A 27,811-nucleotide genomic window follows, 5' to 3' on the forward strand; every position below is an offset into this window, starting at 1 on the left:
ATATATATATATATATATATAAGTCCTTCAGTCGGATTAAGTAATATATATATATTACTTTTGACCTTGATACCATTGTAAATCTTTCGAGTTAATCATTGCCGAAATCATCGAAATTCAACCCTTATATATTTAGTCTAAAGATATTTTAAAATCAAATATCAGGAATTTCTACGTTAAAGTTATTAATGATAGTGCGCGATAATGATTGTCGTATTAATCATCCACCCGGCAGAAACATTCATCTAAACAAATGAAGGGATCGCGATGTAATTAAATAATCAAATGAACATGTAAATTGCCGTCTTGAAGCACCATTACTTTCAAATATTAATGAAGTACGGATCTCTTATATCGTAATTTAAATCGTCAATGGATTTATTTCATGAAATGATTAAACGGTGAGCTACTAGCTGGGGTAATAGCTTTTAACTCCCTTCGATGTTTTCAATTTTCTCTGACAAGCTATTGATATTAATGTTGCTTTAGTATAACTTTACGATTTAAGATCTTTTACAGTTCCGTTATACTCACCTATGATTTGACCAACCTAAATGAACAACGGGCGTCGAACCAAGGCTTGTATTTGCGTTAATTACTAAACCACTTTGTCGGGTCTTAAAAATACTTTCCTTCACTATATTAGCAATTAATTCACTACGTACGTGTACAGATAACAGACAAATACTATGGGTTGAATCCACGACCAGCCACTATGCTAACAAACTTAAAATCTTTTTAATAACATACGTATAAATAATATTCTCATTAGCAAAAGAGAAAACTGGTTAACTATTAATTTAACAATAACCCAAGTGTATCTGACCGAAGTAATTACAGTTATTAATAAAAAGGTAGAGTAAAGAAAACTGATGCAACTTAATTGGATTTGTAATTAAAAAGTTGTGCAATAAAAATCGCGGTTCATATCAAATTTTACGTAATGAAAGTGAGTGTATTGTCTTATATAGGAGAAATCTATAGTATGATGATAAATCTGCCCGCAACTCAGTATAAATAACTAAAATTTTTACACACACTTTCACATCCACGTCTTTTTATATCAAAAAACACGAAAATAAGAATTAATTTTAAAGTTTCGTTCTTCTAAAAACGTAAGACAAAAATAAAGACGTTTAAACTAAAAATATGATTATACAACGATAATTACATTTTTCAACAATTCAAATCGCCTCGTGATACATTTCTAACAAATGATTGTATACAGTTACTACAGTTGCTCCTACTATTAAAATACCGGTGCATCATAAAAAGTAAATATTACAAGATAGCAAGAGGCACGCGACCGCGGTCAAGTTTTTCTTCAATATAATGTTTGGCTCGTGCCAGTTATTAACCGATCTCATTCGGAAGAACGTACTTTCTTGTACGTACAATACATATTATTTTGTTAGATCACGATGTTTGACGCGAAATTCAACCATAATTTGCCGGCGTTAGAGGTTAGATTGTTGTGATCTAATAAGTGTTATAGGTGGGCTGTTTTATACGGTCGGTTCTAGTTTTTGCTAGGTATCCGGCGAGGCCAATAATTACAGAGTTCTGCGTCTTGAGATAGGTGCTTCCGTTCCGTTTTTACGGAGAAATTTTCCCGCTACGCGCATAAAAGTCGATTGTGATGAGTTTCTACGCACTTTATAATTTGTTTTATGAAGACGTATAATTAAGAAAGCCATAAGACCAGAGCGTATTTCTGTATATTGTTTTTTCATTTATTGTTTTAAAAAATACATTTCAAATACAACATTCCTAAGGTTTTACAGACGTAAGGTATTTTTCATCTAACAACAATATTGTTACATTTGACAAATAACATAATATAGAATTAAAATATTGTCCTAATATATAGAACATTTTCTATTCGCGATGGAAGCCTGGTAACATGTTACCACAGTACTTCTATAGTCCAATTATAGGCACCAGGCGTTCGCAATACCATCAATACCATCAGTATGGTTGATTAAAATTAATTTTAAAAAAATGTGAAGTTTCAAATAGACATTACTTGGTGTATGAGCTATTTCTCACTCAGGCTTTCTTAGTTTTATAATCGTGGTGATTTCCTAAATCGACAAATTTCGCCTCGAGAGTATAGGCAGACGTAGACACTGTGTTCGACTATTACATTGCATTCATTCGTAACATAGCAATTAACATTTCACGATTTCACTTATATTCTATTGTTATACGCGGGTGATATAGAGTAAAACTGAAACAATATTTAAACCACCCCGATGTCCCAGGTATACATGGATTTAGTTATAACGTATATAACCGTTTCAATATAACTGAAGCAACACTATAATTTAGAAGCCTATAATATCCTGTTGACGGTTCAAGAAATGTCAGGGGACAATATGACTTCAATAATTACAGATTACTTGCACCTTATTTGCTGAAGCGTTTTTCCATTTTTATTTACAATTAAAACTACCTCAGTATACCGATTAGTACAACCTTTCATCTGGTTAAAAATACTTAACGATTTCCTTATAGAATTTTACATATTTGACAATGCTAAAATAGGTATTGTACAGCGAGGAAATGCTGCTAGCATCAAATACACTGCCACGGGGACCAAACTTTTTTTTTTATTTTCTTTTTATTAATTTTTAGCAGCTGAGTTTTATAATCGGACATCACCTCGACGTCTGCCGTTACACAACTGAGCGTTTTGCAAGGCAATTTCTGTCGTGCACCACCGCTATGTGGAACCAGCTGAACTATTTCCGAACCAATTCGACTGAGGGTCGTTCAAAAAAAGAGCGTACCAATTCTTCAAAGGCCGGCAACGCACTCGCGTCCATAGGAGGCGATATCACTTAACATCAGATGAGCCTCCTGCCCGTTTGCTGCCTGTTCTATAAAAATAATAATAAAAAGTATTATCAATACTATGTAGGTTAAGAATATTGTAAAAACTGTATGTTTTTGATTAACCATTTGAATTATATGAAATATAAACTAGCTAACGGAGAGCTTCGGTTCGGATGTCCTCCGTAACGATATTAAAACCATCAACAGCGGACGCAAAAATATGTCCAAGCAATCGAGGGAATTTCATCTGTATTCCACTGACATTTTGTATATTTTTAAGAAAACATGCGCATCAAAAGCGTATTCTTCGTCGACGTTTTAAAATATGGTGACAGGTGATAATAAATTGAAAGTTTTTTTTTTCACGTACTTGACATAAAACAGCGCGGCTGATATAAAATATACCATAAGATTTACATTATAATAGTATACCGATAAACATAGAGATATATTATTTGACAGAGAGTACATATGCTGGCCATACTTACCTATTAAGGAAAAAATCACGGAACTGATTTGAGGCCAGAACCATTTGGTGTTTGCTTATTTTAATCTTGAGATATCTAAGTTTGTTTTGATTAACAATGCTGACGCTGCAAAATTACGTATAGTCGAATATTAATACAATGTACACATTTTACCGTCTCATAAAATAATTTACAAAACGCTTATATAACACAATTTTTATTTTCATTGAAATAGGTTAGTAAAGTTACGCTACAGACTATCGCTACATTATCATATATTAAAATAAATAAATAATAATAAATGAAAAAAACCCTTTTAAAATGGAACTTAATATGGCTATTCCATACTAAACCTATTTAGCTCTGTGTTTCTACGCCGAATACAACATAATATAAATTTTAAAATGGTAATTTTGCATATTTATGGGTATTATGCTCAAGTTGAGCTCATTATGTCGTTACGTTTTCCCGCCCAAAAGTACAAAGTAAAAGATGGCGTTATGGGAGAATGCGCGCGCCACGGGAGCATAAACCACGACAGGTAATCAAAAAGAATAACAGGTTTATTGAAAACTAAGTATAGAGTATGCAAGACAATGCAACTCAATTCCATAGACAATTCATATTTTCCCGCACGACGCTCGGGTGTATTGATAAGTTAACTTAAGACTAAGGCTTAGTGGCTCGGAGTATTGCAGTAGTCAGTATGTAGCTTTTGAAGATAAAACAATATGTTTATTATGGAATATAGGATACAGGGTATCACTTATTCCATTTGATTAAAAGTAATGAAGTCTTTAATTCATTATTATATTGTTTAAGTAACCATTAAATTTGATTGAACCACACATATCTATTAGAGATATAAAAAAATTCTAAGTACACGATAAAACCTACATCTCAAATTCACCAAAGATCATCAAATAAATATCTACTTTGAGAATAAAATATAAAATCTTTAATAAAAAATATATACTTGAAGATATAACTCTTTGCTCCTTAAGATCTTTTTAAACCTATTACTTGGTACACGTTAAACAGAATATTGAAACTTTGTGTATCGTTTCCACAAACATATCAGTCTGTAACTATTGTCCAACAAGAATTTGCAAACAGTAATCATTGCTTGAGAAAACTGGACAAACGTTTCTTCTCACGGTCCTGTCACAGTTCATGATACGACTCTAACAGTAATCTATATAGCCTAGGACTCTTGTTATAAAGAGTACAGCGAGTACGCCCGCTGACGACATTAGGCCATCACAGCTCTTAAACTGTTTATACTGATAATAATAATAATAAAGGGAAAGATAGACTAATATGCCCTCAATTTGGGAACTGGTAGTAAATGTAAGTTTATTACATGGTACCAAAGTATATGAATACATTTATATAGATGTGATTTGATATAGGTTGGACAATGTCTAGAACGTTTTAGAATCTGTCAGTAAGTATAGTAGATTGTGTCTACGCAAAATTTATGCTGAAATCGAAACGGAATTAAGTTTACTTCTACTAAAACACTTTATTAACATAACGTGTAGCATATTAAAATTAGTCCTAAATAAATTTTTAATTTGTTTTTGACTTACTGTAAATTGCTATGCCCTGTGACTGTCCACAACTGATGAAGTGCATATTGTTGCCTCGTCTAAATCAATGTATGCAATAAATCTTTTATGGAATTTTACGAATTTGTGATTTGACAGATGTTCTAAGTTATATGTGTGGTAAAATATCGTAAAAATGTGAAAAATCTCTACCTGCCAGCTAGTCGCAGAATTTCTGCGCAAAAATAAACATTATAAACTATACATAAATAAAGTTTATAGGAAATTTGATACATTAAAATTGTACCGCCGCGGCTTAGTACATATCACCTCGTACACATCACCCAAAGGTCCCGACTTAAAATCTGCAGAAATCATCTTAAGCAATTTCCATTAAGCAACTTTGGAAGCGCTGCCGAGAAACTCCGATCAAGGGTCGCAAGTGGAAATGCAAGGAAAGCGGAAGCGTGACCGTCCCAAACAAACCTGGCGTCGTACAAATGCAGTTGAGGCATAGGGAGCCGGAAAGAGATGACTGTGGACGCCCTCTACCCCATCTAGACGTCACAGAAAGTCAAGTTAAGTCAACATCACAAGATATTAATCGATGGGACATTTTTTTCTTATATAATAAGGAAACGAGACTACGCACGCCAATAAGGGAATCCCATAGACACCCATTTTAGTGGGTGCGTTGCCGGCCTTTAAGGGAGGAGTATACTCTAACTTTGAGTAGTTGGAGGTCGTATCTCTTAGGGAAGATAACCCCACCGGGAGTCCATTCCACAGTTCGCTAGTTCGCAAAAGAAAGACACATAATTGTATTCTGCATAATATTGCGTTTCCGTTTCAATATTTGTATGTAGAAATAAAAAGTTGAAAGTCAGGCCGTATCCTTTAGAAAGCATAATGCTTGTACGCGTCATCTCGAATAAACGGTGAAAGAAAATTACGAGTTAAAGCTGATTTGCTCGTTAGAAAATTACTTATTGCCGTAATAGTCACTGTAACGTCGTGTGTGACAGACTGAATCGAATCGGCATTTCTGATTGGATATCCTTAAGTGGTTAACTGCTATTGATAATCCAGAAAGTACCGGAGATCTCACTTGTGCTTTTTTGTGTTTTATAGACATTTTGTTTGCGCGACTGATACATTTCTTAGGCTTTAAAGGCTTTAAAAAAAGTTATACGTTTTTAAATAAAACATAGTTTTACGACTGTTCGTATAACGGTTATGATGCAACTATTTCCTTTTAAAATGTGTTCTTATTTTCTGTATATTAATTTTTAATTATAAATAATTATGCATATTGATTATTATTATACTGTTTAAGAATATTGTAAATACATATTTGTGTGTTGGAAATAAATCACAACAAAGAATTCGTTATATCATGTTTTTTTTTCACTTTTAAAACCCTATGTGCAATATAAATTAAGTTTCTCATCTCAGAGGCAGACACAAAAGTCGAATGAAACACAGAAAACATTACCATTATTAACACGGCATACGTATACAATATAAGCTCATATTTCTTCTTACATAATAAGTGCCATCCAACAATTTTCTAGACATCAAGACGTCGAACCCTTTATTATTATGTCAAGCCAGTTGTTATATTTGGAAGACTGAACGGAAGCAGTGCGCGTGCCACTTACTTCAACGGGTCGCCGCGCACTGACGAGTCTGTCAACCGACAATCATACACACAAACACGGTGAACCATATCCTATATATAAAATCAAGCACCTGTCCAGTTGTACCATGACCGGTTTCTATATTCATAATTGCTACAAGTCATATTCGTAAAGTCGTAATCGTAATAATTACGATTAACTTTGAAATCGAACAACATATAAATTAAGAAACAAGAAACTAACAATTTAACATCAAGTTTACTTTTTTAAATTAATACTAAGTGAAACTCTGCCTTGAACCAGGAGAGTGCTCATTAACATCTCTGTTTATTAATTTGTCTCGCCTAAGACTGATTGTAGAATAAATTATTATGTATATGCAAATTTTAAATGCGCTGCGTATAGAAAATATAACCGCAGCAAATTGCTGAGCCAGGGCTAGTTACCACCAGGACACACACACCTACACACTAGTATTCCTTTAGAAAAATATCGTTGGTAATAAATGTTATGTTTATGTTAAATACATGTGATTTTTTACGAACATATTTAAATATCCATAATTAAATGGGGTTATAGCCACTCAGTACGTATTTAAAAATCCTTGCTAGTATAAACTAGGAGAGCATTGAAACCTCTTTTTCCTTCATCTCTGTTTAATGACTAAATATTAAATCACTAAAAACGATAATAATTATTGCAATATGTACTCATGTATAACTTCCGTAGTAAAAACAGGCAAATCACTAGCTGTGGCTTGTACAGAACAAAAAGCTATATTGACCTGACAGGCGATTCACTTCGCTGGCCATACTCAATCTAATGAGAAGGTGGTGTATAATTGGCTAAGAGGCACGCGTCGGGCACGCGACCTTTACACAGTTAGCATGACCTATAGTTTTTCTACTTCCGTATGAATTCATGCAGATCTATTTAAAAAATAAAAATGCCTTTATTCACAATAAGTAGATATGCATAAGAACGCTTTTAAGTTAAACAATACCTGTGTCAGGGTTCCCAGCTCTTAGATATAAATATATATTAAAAGAAAACTGTTTTTACCGGATTAAAGCTATTTGTATTATTATATACTTATAATTATTTTACGTAATTTTAAATTTAAATTTTTCCGACATTTCCGAGGTGTTGAATGTCAAAAGTATCACAGCTGTAGAGAAAGTTGTGTTATCTGTATTTATTTCCCCGGAGTTGGTATCGACTACAAGATGACGGGTTTTTCAGAAATTTCTGAAAAACCGTAAATTTAAAATTATGTAAAATAATTATAAGTTTATAATAATACAAATAGCTTTAATCCGGTTAAAAAAATGTTGTTTTTTTTTTCAATGTGTAAAAGCTATGTTAACCAAAGACTAAATACTATATAAATTAAATTTAAAATACAGTTTTATTCTTTTAAAATACTGTTTACATCTTTTTTTCTTATTTTAACAGCAAACGCGACGCGTAACACGCGTGAGTGTGGGTTCATGTGTATGAATGAGTGAGTGTAATGTGTATGAATGTTTTTTTTTGTACATGCTAGGTCTCAGTTTCTACTGACAGGCGTCTCTCCAACTGTGCGTAAGGTGTGTTCAGAAGCCAGTCCTATTACTGATTTTTTTTTATTTTGATAGAGAATAGAGGCTTACAGTACTATTGGAATATTTAATGTTAACTTAATTATTATTCTCCAGTGTCTTTACAAATACAATATTGTCAAATAAGCATCGAAAAATATATTTCAGTTTAGATAATGTGTAGAATACAAGGCATTTCGCCGGAAACTATAAACTAAATAAATATACACATTAGTTTATAACTAATTATTTAAATTATCATTAAAATTATGATAATAAAACGTAAAACACTATTCATTACTCTTTAATGGGCAATTTTTTTAATAATTATGTTTAGAATACAAGGGATTTTGCCGGTAAATATAAAATAAATCATAAAACACATTAGTTTAAAACTATAATTTAAATGATAAATAAAATTTTGATAATAAAACCTAAATCACTATTATATCATTCATTTCTCAGCTATATTTTTTTATATAATCACGTTTAGAAAACAAGGCATTTCGCCGAAAAATATGAAATTAATCATTTAACACATTAGTTTAAAACTATTAATAGAAATGCTTAATTAAATTAGGATAATAAAAACTATTTTATAATTCCTTTCTCGGCTAATAAATATTGATAAGATCTAGAGAAAAATAAATTCTTCGTTTTTCTCGGCTAGAGCAGTTGAAACGGCTTTTCTTTGATAACACAGCGGTTACTGTCGGTCATTACACATTATTGGAATTATTGAGTAAACGTCAGGAATTTCTGTTCTTATTTTTCCCTCCATACTGTTTTATCTTAACATTTACACGTTAAAATATATATCATTTAAGAAATAAGGATTTTTATAATATATTGGTTGTATTGTTTGTTTGAAACTGTAAGCTTACCGCGTAATTGCAAAGGCAATTTCGAAAATTAAATGTTCGTACCATGTAAATTAAAACAAGCGATATCATGTTCACGATTGGAATGACAACAACTATACGTTTGACAACAACTAAAAGTAAAGTTCTATCTTATTAATAATAAAAACCCCATTTATTTCCAATCTTTACAAATGTTAACAATATACGGTTCTATTTTTTTTTCTTGTGAACTATCCTAACTTCGTTTTGTACCTTCCGGAATCCCTTCACGGTTAAAGGCCTCCTCCAGCTTTTTCCAAATACCATTTCTTTTTCAACAATTATAAAGTGCAAAGTTGATTTGCACAAACATAATTGTTTTTTGTGTCGACGCGTGCGCAATGCTCGCTTGGTTTTATGATAAACGCCTCGTGCCTTTTATTGTTCACGCGTTGAAGCTTTTTATTATTATAATTTATTATGTGGTAATTAAAACTTTGTAAAAGAACCGTACATTGTAATGAATGTATGCAATACAATAAAATTATCTTAATAGACTAGCCTAGTGTTCGGGGGACAGGCAAGCCCAGGTTCCGCAAACAGCTTCCTATCGGTGGCACAGACTAGGTAGCGGTGGAAGTTTCTGGTTTTGGAGGCCAAGGTGTATTAGTTCGCAGAGGCAGTGTGGTGATCGATTCAACTAATTAAATTAATGTATTGATTGAATAAATAAAGAATATTATTATACATTTGGTGTAGTAATTTTTATAAAAGTGGTTGGCTAAGAATAAAATAAATAAAAATATCCTTAAAGTAAAGTGAGCGTATTTTACAAGATTCCCAAATTTTATTAAATAAATCTAGTTACACTAAAAAGTGACATCGGCAAATATAACACCTATTTAGTTAAATATGCAAACTTTATATCGTAAAAAGTAAACACGTTTCAATACGAAAAAGCTTCAGAACCAGATTGTAAACAATTTCCACATTCACACCTCAATTTAGCTATGAAATGAGCACCTATGAATGTGTAGGTAAGTGTCGATCGACCGTTCATAAAGCATCCATTCAATTATATCGGAGCACCCTTCACACACAGTAATTGGTAAATGCTTCAACACTTCGCGATAGGAGAACCATAAAGTATTATGTTTATTATATTATTTGTATTGTATTTATTATATTGAACAGGTCACAATGTATCAAGTATTTCAAATTAAATACACACGGGATTGTAAAATAAAATTGTACAGTGCCTTAATATATAAATAAACGCTTATTATATTACATAATAATAAATCGTACAAATCACCTTGAAAATACAGCACTCTGTCAACAACACAATCATATTACAGTTAGACCACTCAAAGCGATGAGTAATATACCAAACCCTTGGCTATGGAATTAAATTTATCTATCTGGTGATTATTTGTTTTTTTCTAATAAGCAATTATCAGCCTTCTGTGCATGATATACGCCGTCGACAACTAATCCAAAGGTACACCGGTGTCCTCACGTTCCCTTCATCGCCAGTGTTAAATGTACACATACACAGAACTGTCCATTAGTACACAGCCGCAACTATACAACCTCAAGCCTGAGAGTCTCAAAATCAAGCCAAGGCCAATAATGCTAGCGATCATACCTTAACATTGACATTTTAGATATTAGATATAATTTTTATTATGGTCTATTCGAAAACCATGGTCTCCATACAAATACCTCGGAGCTATAATGACCAGCGGTCAACAATTGTGCAACGATTGGTCTGAAAAAGCAACAGAAATAAATCAAACAGATACCAGCAATGCCTTACCTCTTCCTTATTTGTATGAATACCTTTAGAACTGATATTTTAATCGATTTTTTTATGAGTCAAAATCATAGTTTTAGAATGATTTGTCATTGTTTCCTTGTCGACAAAAAAATATTTTATTTATTTATTATTAAAAACAGATAAAAATAAATGATATGGTTACAACGGGCGGCCTTTTTGCTAATAAACAAAGACCAGGTAACCGTTGTAAGGATATAGGAATACTAAATAAAGTCAAAAATGAGAAAACATTAAAACAGTCTTAACATTTTTTTATACGGATTTACTCGTATACTGAAAGCCTAAATATTTGTTACCATGGATACGGTAAGTCCAAAAAGAAGACCTTTGTAAACATTTCGGTACTATACGCCCCCCATAAACCAACGTCGAGTGAACCGAAATCTGGTGATTGGGTCGGTAGTGGTACACCCTCGAAATTTAGTAAAACATGTATAAAAGTTAATTGTCTGGGCTTAGCCATCTGCCTTACAACCCGACTTTGGCTTGTTTATTTATGCGATATTCTGTATATCATAAAATCACAGTTCGAGTGCTACATATTTAGGATCGAAGTCCATGTCATTATGAAAGCTTTCTTCATATTCTTTCACTTGTCTCTCATCCTCGCCACAATTTTCCAATCCTTCTCCGCTATCACTTTTATTCTATCTTCCCTTCTGTGAGGAGTCCTCTCCGTTTTCTTCCCATTGGGCAATTCCAAGTAAGGTTTTTGACCCATCTTCACCACATTGACATTCTGTATATACCATCATTGTCGCTATTGACATTGTAACATTTTCTTAAACTGCATAGTGAAGTATGTGTTGCAAATTTAATCAACTGTAAGTAATATACCAACTGAATAATATACTAACAGTATTATTTTACTAAATTCAAGCAAATATAAGTATCTCAAACTTTTGCCTCAACTTTTGCTAATTTGACACAGGTAATGTCTGCGGTTACGTAACATTGTCGCTCGTCTAGGTGTTAGTAAAGACAAGAACTAAATCGCTACAAGCTGGACCGGACGCGGCAGGTGCTACCGACGGTTCAAATGGGTTCAAAACACCCCCTTTCCCCGCTGTATCCGTGCAAACCCGTTCCTCTAATAATATAATGTAGAAATGAAAGATTAATGAGAGCAACTCGTGCACGCCTTTACCAAGGGATGAGGGATTGTCGATAAAATGTTTCAATAAATTCCCGCTAAAAGGCTTGGAACACATTTGTATGTGTAATTTTTTTAAAGTAGTGAAGACACTGTCTTTATAGTAGAGGTCTTATTTTTTCTCGAACTTATTACTCGATTAAATTACGTCGAGAATTAATTACAGGGCGCTGTATGGTACTATCCTGTCTGGAGTTAAAACGTAGACAAAAGTCAATCGTTTTAGCTTAGTAAGGAGCATAGTGCAATGTTCGTCAGAAACGTTTAGAAGAATCTTCCTTTACTAAGTAAACGCGTACACGGCCAACTTATGCCATGTTTTCATTATAATAGCTTTCATAGATATATGTAATATACTCGTAGTTATTATTATTGATTTTTGTCGTTATAATAATATTAAATAAAATATGTGTTTATTAATTTTAAGTACAATTGCATTACAATGTGTAAGATTTGGGAATCCTTTTAAATAAAAAATACCTGTCAGGGTTTCCAGCTCTTTCTTAACAAACTTAATTATACATTCCTTAAAATATTTAATTTATATACAATTTATATACAATTTAGTTACATCTTTTATTTTATTTATTTTTGGTATTGATTTTTAACTGTTATCACGCTTGAGTGCATAAGCGAGTGTTTGAGTGCAAATGTGTGAATGAGTGAGTGAGTCAGTGAGTGAATGAATAAAGTCTGTAACTACATACCAGGCCTCAGAAGAAGCTCTAACTCTGCGTAGGGTATGTTCATAAGCCAGTCCTTTAGTTTTTACATATATAGACTATATACGTTTACAAAAACAGTAATGAAACGCATGCATCAAAATAAAAAATCATATTATCACAAAACTTCATATTCCGTTGATTATAATGTTAATCACATTTGATTTAACGATTATAAATTTAATCAAAGAACCCAGCACTAAACCAAAAGTAAAATATGAAGTTCGAATAAAGACCGCCTGCGTAAAATATTAGACATTCGCTGGCGCATCATTGACCGGTAGCTGTAATGTACACATGATGACACTCGCATTGTCATCGGAATCTCGCATTCCATAGTAATTCCCATATATTTTTTGTGGATACAAAATGAAATTGATCTATTCGTACAGTAGAAAAGAAATATAAAAATGTAAATAATATAGTTATATATAGCTACCAAACAGATTAAAGGCCCGTAAAAAGACAAAGTTTGCCATTTCGAATATGTTATATTCGAATATTTATTTTCAGCAGAAAATTTAATAAATATGTTAGTGTTGTTTTAATGCATTTTCATTGGTAACAGGACAAGATATATAGTACAAACACATGCTTAGTAGCATATATACAATTATTTAATGAAAATAAGATACAAATTCATATTTTAATTTATATCAGTTAATCTACTATGCAGTTCATTAATTATTTCCATACATTGTGCCATGTGTGACCATTTCGAGAGGTTAGTATGGTGTTAACTGTACACATAAAAGTATTCAATGGCTCACGGCCGGCGTCCTAACGCACGCGGTGAACGCCGTACGGTCGAAGAATCGCACGCTTATACAGTATTACACGCCTCTCAACCTAATTAATTTAAGTCCAACACCAATTTGTTTCATAATTTTACAGCAAATTTCCGACATAATATGAAGAATCTGCAATCTTTTTATGAGATAATTTGTGTTATTAAAATCATTAGCGCGAAAGAATTTTGTAACTTGATAATATAGCGCGTCCTCGCAACTTTGTTTAAATATAAAAATATATTGTTATTTTATTAAATGATTAATTGTCCAACTTGTAGACTGGATCCACAGATGCCAAAAGTATTTTTAAACCAGCTTTGTGTTCAATAATATGGGTATCGTTTATTCTTTTTTTCAAAAACAGACCTGTAACACCACAGCTGTTGCAGGTCCCCATGGGCGGCCGTTAGCACTGTATAGTTATGTACGATTTTGGTAGTTTTGTAGTTTTACGTAAATATAAGGCTTGAATTTTCTTCTTCATTTTTTTATTTTGTTTGTTGTTACAAAAGTATATATTATGAATACTATAACGTTTAGAATGGGTATGTTGTCCTTATTGTTTATTATATATTGAATTTTGTATGATTTTATATGTATACATTTTGTATCACCGATATAAAAATCGCTCTAATAACTTCTGAAATTGAGTTGTGCAAATAATGCGAGTATAACCTTTTATTTTTTATCTTGCAATACAGTATTGGCATTCAGTAATTGGTTATTTGGTTAATCAGATCACGTTATGGTTCAGTGACTGGACTATGGTTCTAAAGTATTGAGACTACTTCTCAATACCTTATAACTTCCGTTTCGCAAGACGTTTCGTTTTTGCCGCGCGCCTCCACTGTGTGGAACCAGCTGCCCACTGCAATATTTCCGAACCAATTCGACGCATTCACGAAGCGTACCAATTCTTAAAAGGCCGGCATCGTACTTGCGAGCCTTCTGGCAATGTAAGTATCCGGTATCACTTAACATCAGGTGAGCCCCCCCCCGCCTTTTTGCTCTTACTCTTACATAAAAAAAATGGTTAGACTGGTTCAGGATTCTCAGTTTACCAGCACAACCTTCCACTCAAGTACAACAGCAAATTTTGGACAGTGAACACTCATGAGCAATAAACCTCCTTATTAGAAAAACAAAAATAAATATTTTGAACACTTTTAACTCTTTCTGTAATTAATTATACCTTTAATGAGTATAAACAGATAACTCTAGTTAAAACGGGTTATTAGTAGATTTTTATGAAGTTTAATGAATTAGTTCCTTATATATAAAAGTATTCTATTTCTATTCTATAAATAGGCTGTTCTCCTCAAGTCAAGTTCATCAGCGATCTCTCCTTGTTTTGCTCTTTAGATATTCAAAACAAATACCACTCGTGAGAAGCTCGCGAATGACCAGTTCAAATTTATAGGCAAATTAAAAAGAAAACTTCAGGTCACACTATTCCAATTAGGAAGGTCAGAGTGATATAGTGGATACTTGGTTCAAATAGGAAGCGTGACTCGAGCAACGCTACAATTAGCCATATTTGGCAAGGCGCTTGTAGCATGCTATTTATTGCTTAAAACAGACAAAAATTACAAAAAATATCGCCTTTCATTTTAGATACTATAATGGATTCAATATTTTTTTTAGAATATGTAAATTCTACAAAACTTTAAAACTGTAAGTTACGTAACTTACGATCTGTAAGTTAGATGATGTTGAATATATTTATTTTATTTACATTTAAACTTATTTTTATTGCTGTATACAGCAGTTACATTGTGTAAAATATATTAAATTGTCAAATACACTTCCTGAACATCCACTTAACGCATATCACAAAACATGTGCCCTTGTTCTGTAACTTCCATCGACTGCGATACTGATTCTGACTTTTTGTGCGCAAGTTCCATGTTCCTGCAATATTCGTAACGCTGATATCGCTACTAACAAAATATAAGGTGTACAAATTTATGAAAGGCTGTAGAGTTTTCATCATAAATAAACAAGTAATATTTCATAGTGACTTCTGTTAGTATAACTCTACAAACAGTCAACAGTTTTCTTATGCTTTCGTATTTATTACCCTGTTTTATGACACGGAACAAAAACTCATCGTATTGGGAAGTCGCTATTGGAGCAGAGTAAGAGGTCAGTGGGAAGTTTGTTAAACATCTTTCCAGTTTTTTATTTAAAAAAATGTGTGCGTGTACACGTGTAAGAAGTGAAACTTCTTTATGACCTTATTTTTCGAAACTATATGCAACTTTACAGAAATTGGTTAAATAAAATTAAATAAGATGAAGTTTAACAAAAGGCTTTTATCATCATAGACGTACATAATACAATTATATCATTGTTACTAATAAGATTATTACAGAGTTTCATTAATTGTAATTGTGTATTACTATGAATGTACTATCATTGTTATCGTTATTATATATTTTTATTATTAATGGCTTCGAATCTCTTCGAATCAACCGTAATAAGGACAAGAAAAAGATGGCGCGTAAGGGAAAAATGTGACGCGTAACGGAATAATGAGACGCATAACCGAAAAATGTGACTGTAAAGTTTTTTCTAACACCGATAAAGAAGTTTCACTACAAAGATATTATTAACTCAAATATGAACCATTAATTTGGTTGTTCAACTGCATTCTTTCAACCAATAACAATTAAAGCGTTTACCATTTAAAAAATGAGCATTCGGAAAGCGTGACCATGCCACAATTAGCCATATCTGGATTCTGCTGACTACATCTTGATAACCGGTGAAATGCTATCAAACAATAGAGCGCTTTGTAACCACACTTATCTGAGTTCTGTTTATTGTTCGCTGAACTTTGGTTGAAACCGAAATGCCACGCTTGTGTTAGGATTATTGAAAATAGCGAGATACGCAAAAGATTACCTAGTGTCATGCATTGAGATTATAACAATATTTGGTCGATTTTATTTTGCTTTTGATCTCAAACATCACAAATCTTAAAATTAGGACAATTACACAATTAGGATAAAATAAGATACTTGTGAAAAATGTGAAAATGACATGAGAACTGAAGACGCCGCAACGCTTACCTGATCCATGCAACTTCCTCACAATCGAGCAGCCCGGAATATCGCAGCACACTCTCGAAGGGACTCTTTGTATTGAAGAAGTCGCATGGGTCCGCCAAGCATCGGCAAATATACAATGTAAATACATAATTATGTAGTAGTAAAAAATAAATATAAATTGATAGATTAATGAGTAATTTTATTTTAAGCCATATTTCAAATCACAATCTGCGCCTGAGGACTGTCAAATATGTCAAAGTTTAAATGATTTAACAGCTCTTGCAAGAAAATTTTAGTTTCAGTAACGTCAGAATATGGGTCTGTGAGTGTGTTGTTAAAAGCCTTTAAAACTGTCGCATGCGGAAAATTTGACATAATTTTAACTAATTGAATTACTTATACAAACTATTGTGGCCAATATTCCAAGGTCCGGTTCACAAAACATTTTCTTTTGCGAAATAGGGAACTGAGGAATCGACTTACGATGGGGGTGGATGGTCTCTGGGACAACCTCCTATTTTTTAAAGCAAGAGTATACTCCTCCCTCAATGGCCTGCAACGCACCCACTGAAATAGGTCACCATGGGTGGGGATGAATGCCGTTTTTGGGCGGCCTGTTGGCACATTATCATAGAACAAAATAAGAGAATCTTGTCTCTTCTTGTGGGCAATATTTAACTCTTTCTGATTATGTTATTACCTTGTCCATATCTATAATATTGTGTTAACAATGTGCATTGTCTTTTTATGAAAAAGCGGAGGAAAACTTCGAGAAGGACCAATGTGAAATCTATTTTAAATAAAAATTCATTAAATAATGCCACGTTTCTAAACTAAAATTTTCGCTAACATTTTGTCCTATTAAAAGTCACAATACAAGAGGTTGTAAAGAACTGCTAGTCTTTCATATTACTCGAATCAAAAGACAGTTTTTCTATTAATAAACTATGAGAAAGTCACGTTAATTGATCATATTTCTCCAGCTAATAAATGTCGTCCAATCAATTATCTTGTTTGTAGGAATTCCTGGTTCACGTTTTAATTAAAATCGCAATGTTCGTATCATGTATTCTGACTTAATTAGTTATCAATATAAACTATATTACTATAAACAATATAGCATTACAGTGGGCATCGAAAAATTATTAACAACGGATTTTACTCTCATGACTTGATTCGCGTTTAGCGTGTCTCAATATAAAAAATATTAATTTATATCATAACTAAAGTGTTTATTTTTAGTTTAACATACCTTTCACCCTTTCAGCGTTATTAAATACAAACATTCGTCGATTAATAAAATATGTTTATTATGGAACATAAGATACAGGGTATCACTTATTCCACGTCATTAAATTTGAATCGGTAGACATCCCTACTCATCGGCAAAGGAGGCAGAGGGTAAGCCTTTTTACACAGCTTTTCTTTAATACATTTCTTAAATTTATTAAAAGGCAAAGATAAAAGAGCCTCTGGGATTTTATTAAAGAAAAGTATCCCTTTTCCCAAAAAATAATTACTTACTTTAGATAGTCTAGTACGGGGAAATTGCGGCCTGCGTTTGTTCCGAGTATTAACATTGTGCGTATGTTCTACTCTAGTAAACTTATCACTATTTTTGTATACATTTATAATTATTGAGAAATATATTGCGAGGGAAAGGTAAGTATATTAATTTTCTTGAATTTATCTCTCAGAGATTCCCTACATTTTAAATTATATATTGCACGAATAGGTCTCTTCTGCAGGATGAAAATAGTTTCACCATCAGCAGCATGACCCCATAATAATAAGCCATAAGTCATTACAAGTCTAGCTGTATCGACATCAGTTCGTGAGCGAAATTTTTTAACTTACGCGCTGCAGAAGAAAAGGAGTCTCTTCGCCAATCCGTTAATATGAGGGGACCACTGAAGGTTTGAATCCGTGGTGATTCCAAGAAATAAAGTTGTATCATCCAGATTCAATTCCTCATCATTTATAATATTACATCGTTAAAAATATATCTGTATAAAATACAGAAATGTAATTAAAAATTACTCAATTTATAGTTTCATGCCTATAAAATAATTCATTTTATATTCTTTAACGAAGTTGTTTATTTGAATATTAATTGAAATGTGTATGTACTCTAAATACAATTTACATAAATCTTAAATCGTAATGAATGAAGTAAATTGAGGCTGAAACGATTGTCGTCCGCTTGAGAGGTGAGTTGGAAAGGGGCAAAATATATCGATCATTATAAATTTCCACTCGGCAGCTAACGGCGGCTGCGCACGCGACCTCTTGACATAGAATAAATCTGTAGATATGATGGGTGTATAGCGACAAGCGTAAAATTGAAAACCGGAATGGCTATGAACATATTTAAGTATTTCTCGGTTTTCCTCTTTTTGTTAAATTTTTAAGTACACAAAGATACGGATGGCATCGTAATAATAAACAAGTCTTACGTTTAAAAAAAACTAGTGTACTCACGTAAGAAGCGAAACTACTTTATGACCTTATTTGTTGAAAAATTATCTACCATATGCAACTTTACAGCAATTGGTTAAATAAAGTTTAACAAAAGGCTTTTCGTATCATAGACATTATTTAAAATAATACAATTATTTCATTTGACCTTATTACTACTAAGATTATTACAGGATTTCATTTATTGTTATAGAATTATTACTACTATCATTTGTTATCGTTATTATATATTTTTGTTATTAATGGCTTGGAATCAACCGTGGTAGGGACAAGGAAAAGATGGCGAGTAACAGAATATGTGACGGGTAACCGAAAAATGTGAAGGTAATTTTTATTACAACGCCGATAAAGAAGTTTCACTTCAATAAAGCTATATTAATAAATACACGTAATTTTAGATTAATAATACTCATAAGTCAAGCATTAAATCCCACTTACAAGCAGTACAGTTTAATGAGCACTAATTCATTGAGATATTTGAAAACTACATGACTTTATAAATTATAATAATAAAGCCTCATTGATTCCATACTATTTACAATAAAATTTACATATCAAATAATCACACAGTAGGTTATTTCTTGTCGGCTATTCTCTTTCTATGTCCCTTCTGGGTGGCTTCGGCGGTCTATTTTCGGTCTGTACACTTGGAAATATGGTCTGCCCATCTCATTTCAGTTGTAAGGCGATAGCGTACGCACGTATGTTTAATAGACATAAATTGTCGTAAAGTTCGTCAGCCTGTGGCCTAAGTGTAGTAACTGACACCCCTGTATTTATTTAATCTATGTGACAGCAGATCATTCCGTGTTCCGCGCGCCATCTATAGATCTTGCGCTTGCCTTGTTCGCTCACACCCAATAGATATTACCCTCGAGTGAGCTTCATTTAACTTTACTCTAGTACGGGGTCACACTTACATAGATCTTGTTAATAATAATAATAATTTATTTGCAAGAATATGCTACAAAAATGTTATGGTGGTACAATCTAAAGATCACATATTCTGCCACACATAATGGCGTGCAAATTTGTCTTACATAATTAAAAGGTAGAATTTTACGTAATAGTTACATATTAGGTTGGGGAAAAAGTCTTATAGTATGTAACTTGTAATAAAATCTCTTTGGCTATTCTATTTGTATTGGTTTTGGTATCATTAAAAGTTTAAATTTTAAAGAAAATACTTCTTAATTCAAATTAGGATTTTTTTATTTATTTTTCGTACTGTCAAGATCAGTGAATTTAATGAAGAAATTCTATACATTTTTAAAATTTTACTACTAAAAAGGTAAAAATGCAACGCAAGCGGCGGAAAAAATTGCAATGTTTATGGACCTAGTGCAGTGTGTGTGAGAGTAGCACAAGTTTGGTTTAAGCGTTTTCCATCCGGAAATTATGATGTCAAAGATTTGCTGTGGTCGCCCTATTACAGAAAAAATGGATGCCATTATTGAAAAAGTGGAGCAAGATCGGCATATTAGTTGTTGCGACGTAACTGAAGAACTGGGAATTGACCACAAAAAAATTATATAGCAATAGGATCATGTCCCTACCGACAAGATGGCAAAAAGTTATGGAACTAAATGGTACCTACATACTTTAGTTAAATGTAAATAAACTATATTAAGAAATGTTGTGAAAACTTTTTTTTACATTATCAATTAGATCATCAATGTCAATTCTTATGTTGATTTACACACATCATCACATTTTAAAAATATTTTAACAAATTAATATTAATTACATTGTTTCACAGAAATAATAGTATTATTTTTTCAAAGCAGTACATTAAGTCGATTTTTAAAAGCTCTAGTATGAAGATCTTTGAATGTTTTTGGTAAATTATTATCTAGATTGCCATACAAAAGGACATTAAGATAAGTAGATACGTCCGATCTCTTCCAATCGAAAACATATAATTTAAATCGTGGTCAGGAATTGTATTGTATAGTCGATAAAACAATTTTTCCATAGGAGTCTTACGGCTTTTTGGTCGTATTTTCAGTACCAAATTCATTGTTAAATTGTATTTTTTTCGCACTCTTCTACTGCTTCATTAACGATTTTTTCTAAGGTCATGTATAATTCTCATTGTTATCGTGATTTTTATTTAAAATATATATGTGTGTCATCTTTATATTGTATTATCTACTTGTCAACAGTTCTGCTGTCATGTTTGTATATATATTTATTTATTCACACTTCGTTGCACATAATATAAAAATAACATATTTATTTTAAAAGGAAGGCAACTGGCGGCCTTATTGCTTTCGAGCGATCTCTTCCAGGTAAGGTGAGAAGAGAAGAAAAAAAATGTATTAAATTAGATAAGGTAGACAAGAAGTGCAAACATACATGTTACATAGTTGTTGAGACAATACTAAACAGGAACAAAAAAATAACAAACTTAAACTAAAAAAAAGGATACATGAAAAATAAAAAGTAAGTGCACATGAATCACGATAATTTAAGATCAGTCTCACGTCAGTTTGTAGTTAGTATGAATGAAAGTTAGGGATACAATGTGGACAGGTAATGTTTGTACAGAATTTAAAGGAAGATAGAGAAGGAGCTAAGCGAATAGGGACGGGAAGTGAATTCCATAGCCTAACTGCAGAGACCTTAAAGGATTTGCCAAGAAAGGAGGAGTTATGAGATGGGATTTCAAGGATACAGTTTTCGGAAGAGCTTACGTTATGGGCTCCCAAAACATTGAAGTTATTTTTGAGACAGGAACGAGATTTAGCGTTGAACAGAAGTATATAAATATTATTTATCTGAGATACTGTTAAGGACATCATCAACTTTATATTATATTTCTTCTAAATATATTAAATAAATAAATAAACGTTGTTGCGTAGTGCTATCTACGTATCCATATAAGATACTTAGAATTAGAACAAAAAAACTACACGACGTCACAGCCATAACTTTAAAGTCGGGTTAACAACATAAAATGAATAATAAATATAATATTAATAAGGAACGTTATTAAATCAAGATCTTACAATTAATGGTCCAATTTGGTAGAATGATTCGATGCTTAAAATGTCTTAAGCAAAGCTCAAACACAAAACGCGTCAAATAAATTTTACATAAACGATTAAACGCAGCGCCGTGGCTGTGAGCATTCCGGCAATTTATTAAATCATTAGTTAAATAATCACCGAGGCCGCTAATTGAGATAGGTCAGATATTTATGCACGTACGTAACAGTAAATTACAATCAGGGTATAGTAAATACGGAAGTAGCAAGGATTGGTTAGGTTTTGAGCGTTATGAGTTGATGAAACGAAAATAATGACTATTTACAATAGCCGATGGCGATGGCTTATAAAATCCCCGTATTTTTAAAAGAAAATTATTTCCACTGTAATATTAAAAACTATAAAACGTTTCGTTTGGAAGGAAACCTAAAACCTATGTTGTTTTTATAGTCTAGGGTGGTAAACAATGGGACGCCCAAAAAGGAAACCCATTTTAGTGGTCACAAAAAAATTATGTACCACAAAGAACGGTTCGGTGGTCGTCGATACACAATCTTATACTAGAATAATAAGTCCTGAGTACATACCTCGTTACAATATCTTCTTACCAAGAAGAACGGCACACAATATTATCAGACGTAAGGATTTGGAGAAATTCTATTAGTTTGGGAACAAAGAGAGGTTAGACTGATGCTAATGTCTTGCCTCACGATAGTTCTCAAAAACACACTAAACACTGACGATAAAATTCTAAATAGTGGACGTAACTATTATCAAAAATCATTAAATCGAAATTATGTATTTCGAACATTGCTGATCTTTAAATACTAATAATACTTAGGTATAATCGCATCTTCCAGGCACGATCTGGAACTTTAAACGCTTATGACAGTAGACAGATCTTAACAAAGCGGTTCTGCGACAAAATTATGAATTATTTGAAAAAGGCAGACAAAAATGTAAGAGCTGGTCGCAAGCAATTGGATTATTATTATTATTCTCGCCCATTAAGTTTGATTTTATTTTATGTAGGTATCCTGTAGTAACAATATTAGTGATGGAAAAATGGACACAATGGCAAGGGTAGTAGAACGATAAAAAAGTATTACTGATTTTATCCGAATTATGTAGTCATTAAGATGTTGGGTTATTATTGTTATTTATTTAGAATAAATTTATCTACCGTTTATTAGCGCCGGATACTCCAAAATACATAAACGAAATTCTGGAACATATACTAAACCTAATCACTTTGATAAAGAACAATTTCCCTAATGGCATTCTGAAGTTGTTACAATAACCCTCAGTAATTAAGCGGCTATTTCACAATCAGTTAGCGGTCAGTGAGAATTGCCCCCGTACGACACGCGCCGCACATTAACCCCTGGTCACCTGCAACACTTAAGTATTGCTATTAACAGCTATTTATTTACTTAACTCTATACGACGTTAATTAGCTGAATTCATTATCATAATGCAGTCATATTGAATACGGTAGTTTTATATGAAATCCCTTATATGCTATACATTTGCAACGCAAATAATCAAAGATCATTCACTCGACACCTTGCATTTATCAGTACAGGATTTTCTAGGCCGCCGTACCATCAGCGACTTAGGAATTTTATTTATAGAACAGGGAGCCAACAGGCTGATCTGATATTACCATCAAAGCCAGAGAAATCTCTCTCTAAGATCAATACCACTTTCCTCGGCCTTTTAAGAATTGGTACCCTAAGTTGAATCGGTTTGGAAGTACTTCAGCGGACAGCTGGTTCCACATAGAGATGATGCGCGAAAACTGGCTTAAAGAACGCTCAGTTTTGGAACGACTAACATCGAGGTGATACGGGTGAATTTCATATTCTGCCTCGACGTCCGATGATGAAACTAATTTAAAATGATGTCATCTTTAGCTGGCGTTACGTTCTTAAACCAATTGTTAAATTGTCAAATACAAACAGTCCCCTCTTACAGAATATTAACACTGTCGTTTTATTCATTCCCGAGATTCAAAATGAGCAAAACGCTAGGTATTTAGAGCTTGATATATTCGGTAGTGATCTGATCAATTCGTGTATTTTAGAACAGATAGATTATAGTATACTGTAGAAAACGTTAGATGTAGTGTACTTGAATATAAAAATAATGTTTTCAGAGTGAAATGCATATATTTATTTAACGTTTACACAATTACAAATTTTTTTAATGAAATAGTCTAGTGAAATAGAAAGAGTCAAACAGGCGAGAGGTTCACCTGATGTTAAGTTTTACCGCCGCCCATGGACACTCACATTGCCAGAAGGCTCGCAAGTGCGTTGCCAGTCTTTCAATACTTCAGTGGGCAGCTGGCCACATAGTGGTAAAACGACGGACGTCGAGGTGATACGGATGGTATGTACAGCGTCCTAATAGCAGACGTGATTATCACGGCATACATACTTTTAACATAACAACGAATAAATAATTTGAGCTGTCTACATTTTGATGATTCTAATTGGAGTAATCATTTCCTACAATGTAATTACAGGTTGGCTATGAAATAATTACACTGATGTAATCCAACACGTCGTAAATCTCATTCTAATAGAAACCGTAGACTTTAAAACGGAAACGAAGTCACAACCTTTGCGCCGATGTTATCGCGATTCGGTGCATGGTGATAGAAGGCGCGATAGGCGAACACGATTTAACCACGTTGCAAATTTATAATTGATTCAACATTATTTAGAAATAACTCATCTGCTGTATTTTTGTTGATATATATACACAACCAAAATTTCTTAGTTGACTGATCGAGCTTATTACGTCTACCCACATTTTTGTTGCTGTTATGCTTTTGTTATTTTATATACCTACACTGTGCGCCCTAAATACTAAACTTAGTTTTACATATTATTTCTCAGTAAGCGAACATTGTGTGAACAATTTATTCTTAAACCATAAAATCGTTTCTTGCAGTCAGAATAATTGAGTTTTTCTTGGAAAGATTTATGTCTTTAGAAAAAAAATTGATGGCTACAGCTGATGGTGAAAACACAAACAAATGCTCAGGGTTATTACCAGGCACTAGCGGTAGACCCTTACAATCACAGTCCATGAGAGGAACATTACTTTAATAAATCCGTCAAATATCTTGCCTCATTAATTAAATAAAATGCATACTAACTTAGATTAATAAATTAAATAAAAAATAAAATACAATTGCAATGCTTTATACATTTACTTAACGTAAACAGTCTTTAAAACGTTAAACGCTTCGTTTATATTCATATTACCCTTCGCTAGTCATATATTAAACATCGTAACAAACACAAACAGTTAAACAAAATTTAAATCAATGCTAGAGGGCTGGCAAGCGGTTTGCCGGCCTTTTAAGAACCCTAAGTCGAATTGGTTCTAAAATACTTCCATGTGTGGCAAGAACTGCCTTTAAGCACCGCACCAACTTGGCACGGGCCAAGTTCTCACCATGATAAGGTTTCTATCTTCAACAAGTTAAATATTTTGTCTATTAATTTTCTATAATAGTAAAAAATCGCTTCCGCTTCCCTCGCCTTTCAGCCTCGACCCTTAATGTAAATCGCTTAGTGGGTTTATAAGAGTAATTACGGGCGAGACAAAAGGCACGCGTCGGGTGCGCCCGCGCAATTAGATTCGCTCCCAATGAATCTTAGATCTACGAACAATGCTGATGGTATCATTGCGGTTCTACTTTGAATTTGTTGCTTTAACCTTTCTGAACCGTAACCTTTGTGATAAAATAATTGTTCGCTTATCGCCAGTATTTCGCGAATATTAAGTGGTAGAGTCATGAATTAAACATTTATTTGATTAAAATCGACTATTGTACTTTAGCTAGGTTTACTTTGTATAACTTTGTAGCTGATACAAAAATTTCTTGAAACCACTCTGCGCGCTGCGAGTCGAGTCCTCTGTCTCCGCGCTGCATTTATCATCAAGGGTGAAAGGCCTGCCCCCGTACCGCCTTGTATTAACAGGGCGCGAGCCTAAACACCCCCCCTTGCGAGGGAGGGTGTAAAAAGTATAAGACCAAACAAGTTCTGTAGAAATCGGCCAGTAATTATTTATGAAGCAACTACTTATAAAAAAAAGGTGAATGACGGAGGTCATTGACTATCCGAAACAATTCGGCTTAAGAAGGTCCTCTTCAAGACAAGAACGTACCAATTCTTAAAAAGCCGGCAAACCAATCGCAAGCCCTCTGGCATTGAGTGTCCATGGGCGGTATGACTTAACATCAGATGGGACTTTTGCCCGTTCACCCCTGTTCTATAAAAATATATATTATATTCCTTCCCTGCCCCATGGGAGTTCACGACTTCCTAAATCCTTTCTCGTAATTTATTTATCAGTATAGAATAATCAAATAATCTTAATACTAACAGTAGTTTGGTTAATTATAATATGATATTATTTTTCAAATCAAATCAAAGTAAAAGATTTTATCGTTTAATAACAATAAATCATAAGAGTAACGTTTTCCTTTAAAAATAATTTAGGTATTTTAGGTGCATTAAAGGAATTTATATGCTACAGAGAAAGCTTATTGCAATTCAATTATAATGCTCAACTGTTAAGGGAAACAGTGTAACCCCTTTGGCAAATATGTTTTAGTAAAATTCCGCCGCCGAAAAAAAAGTTGCATAAACTCACGAGCATTAAATCTAATTGAAATCCCACACGTAACATAAATCATATACATCTACCTAAAAAATAAAAATATGCGAGTCTTTACAACAGCTTGCCTCCTGAGATACGGGAAATAGCAGTGGACACAGGACCCGTTTCAAATACGCCTGCGAAGTTATTTGGTAAATAGACTTTAATGCAATAACAGCGTATGACGGTGGTGTGATAATTTTACTTGTATATGTTTTAATCAGCTAAGAGTAGAATTAGGACACACGCCAATAATTTCTTTTCATGGTTTAAGTTTAATTCTTTTATTTTATGGTTATTGTATTAACACTGTTTATTGTATCTACGTGAAGTCGTTGGTCGTGTCCACATGTTATATGGACGGCACCACTTTTTTATACTTTTGTATGTATGTCAATTTATATCATGTGTTTGTCCTAATTATCTGGTCCAAATAAAAAATAAATAAGAATAAACTTCCCATTTCTATTAAATTTAACTCATATCTACTGATACCAAAAAAAAACATTACATTGAGATTATTTTTCAGGGAATGTCATTTAAATGGGCGTCTAAGTGCTGAAACTGAGTGAACACTATACACACATACAAGGAATGTCATTAGCCAATCATTGACTTGGAAAATTTTAATAATAAATGAGACGCGTGAACTACACAGTAGCGTAACAGTTATTAATAGCATTAAATACAATTATTTTAACTAGATCACTCACCTCGACTCATATTTTGGTACCTCAGGTGATCTATGATGCTGGTCAGCCTTGTCTCCCTTTGAGGTCTATCCTCGACTTCTTGTTTCACTGTCACTTCACTTTTCATCACTTCATCATTTTTCACATCGTTCGTTATCACAATATTTGACATTTTTATTTATTAATAGTTCCGCGATAGAACGATATACTTTTTCTCTTGTTTATCTGTTACAAAAATAATGTAATTTATTTATTTTGATGATATTAACATAAATGAGTGTTTTGGTTGTTATATTGCCGTGTCTGTGAATAGCGATAAGAGACGACAATTTTTTTTCAAATTTTGACTTTTCAGAAAAATAAAATACGAAAAAAGACAATTCCTCAAACAGGTTCAAGTACTCCTAATAGGTGATCATCCCTTTCCTAATAAAAGTAAATTTTTGTATCTGAGCATGCCGGTTGCTCAACGATATTTTCCTTCATAAGCAA

General features: G+C 32.9%; 1 protein-coding gene across 1 annotated transcript in view; it reads right to left on the bottom strand.

The window, feature by feature from the left end:
* The window catches only part of LOC123710227, a 195,482-nt gene that overhangs the window by 165,832 nt on the left and 1,839 nt on the right, over positions 1-27,811 (bottom strand). The window contains exon 2 of the mRNA XM_045661995.1: positions 27,341-27,544. Within this exon, the coding sequence (XP_045517951.1) occupies positions 27,341-27,491 (151 nt within the window). The 5' untranslated portion in view covers positions 27,492-27,544. The remainder of the gene's footprint in view (positions 1-27,340; positions 27,545-27,811) is intronic.

This window comes from Pieris brassicae, chromosome 5, assembly GCF_905147105.1.
Source record: "Pieris brassicae chromosome 5, ilPieBrab1.1, whole genome shotgun sequence".
NCBI classification, from domain to species: Eukaryota; Metazoa; Arthropoda; class Insecta; order Lepidoptera; family Pieridae; genus Pieris; species Pieris brassicae.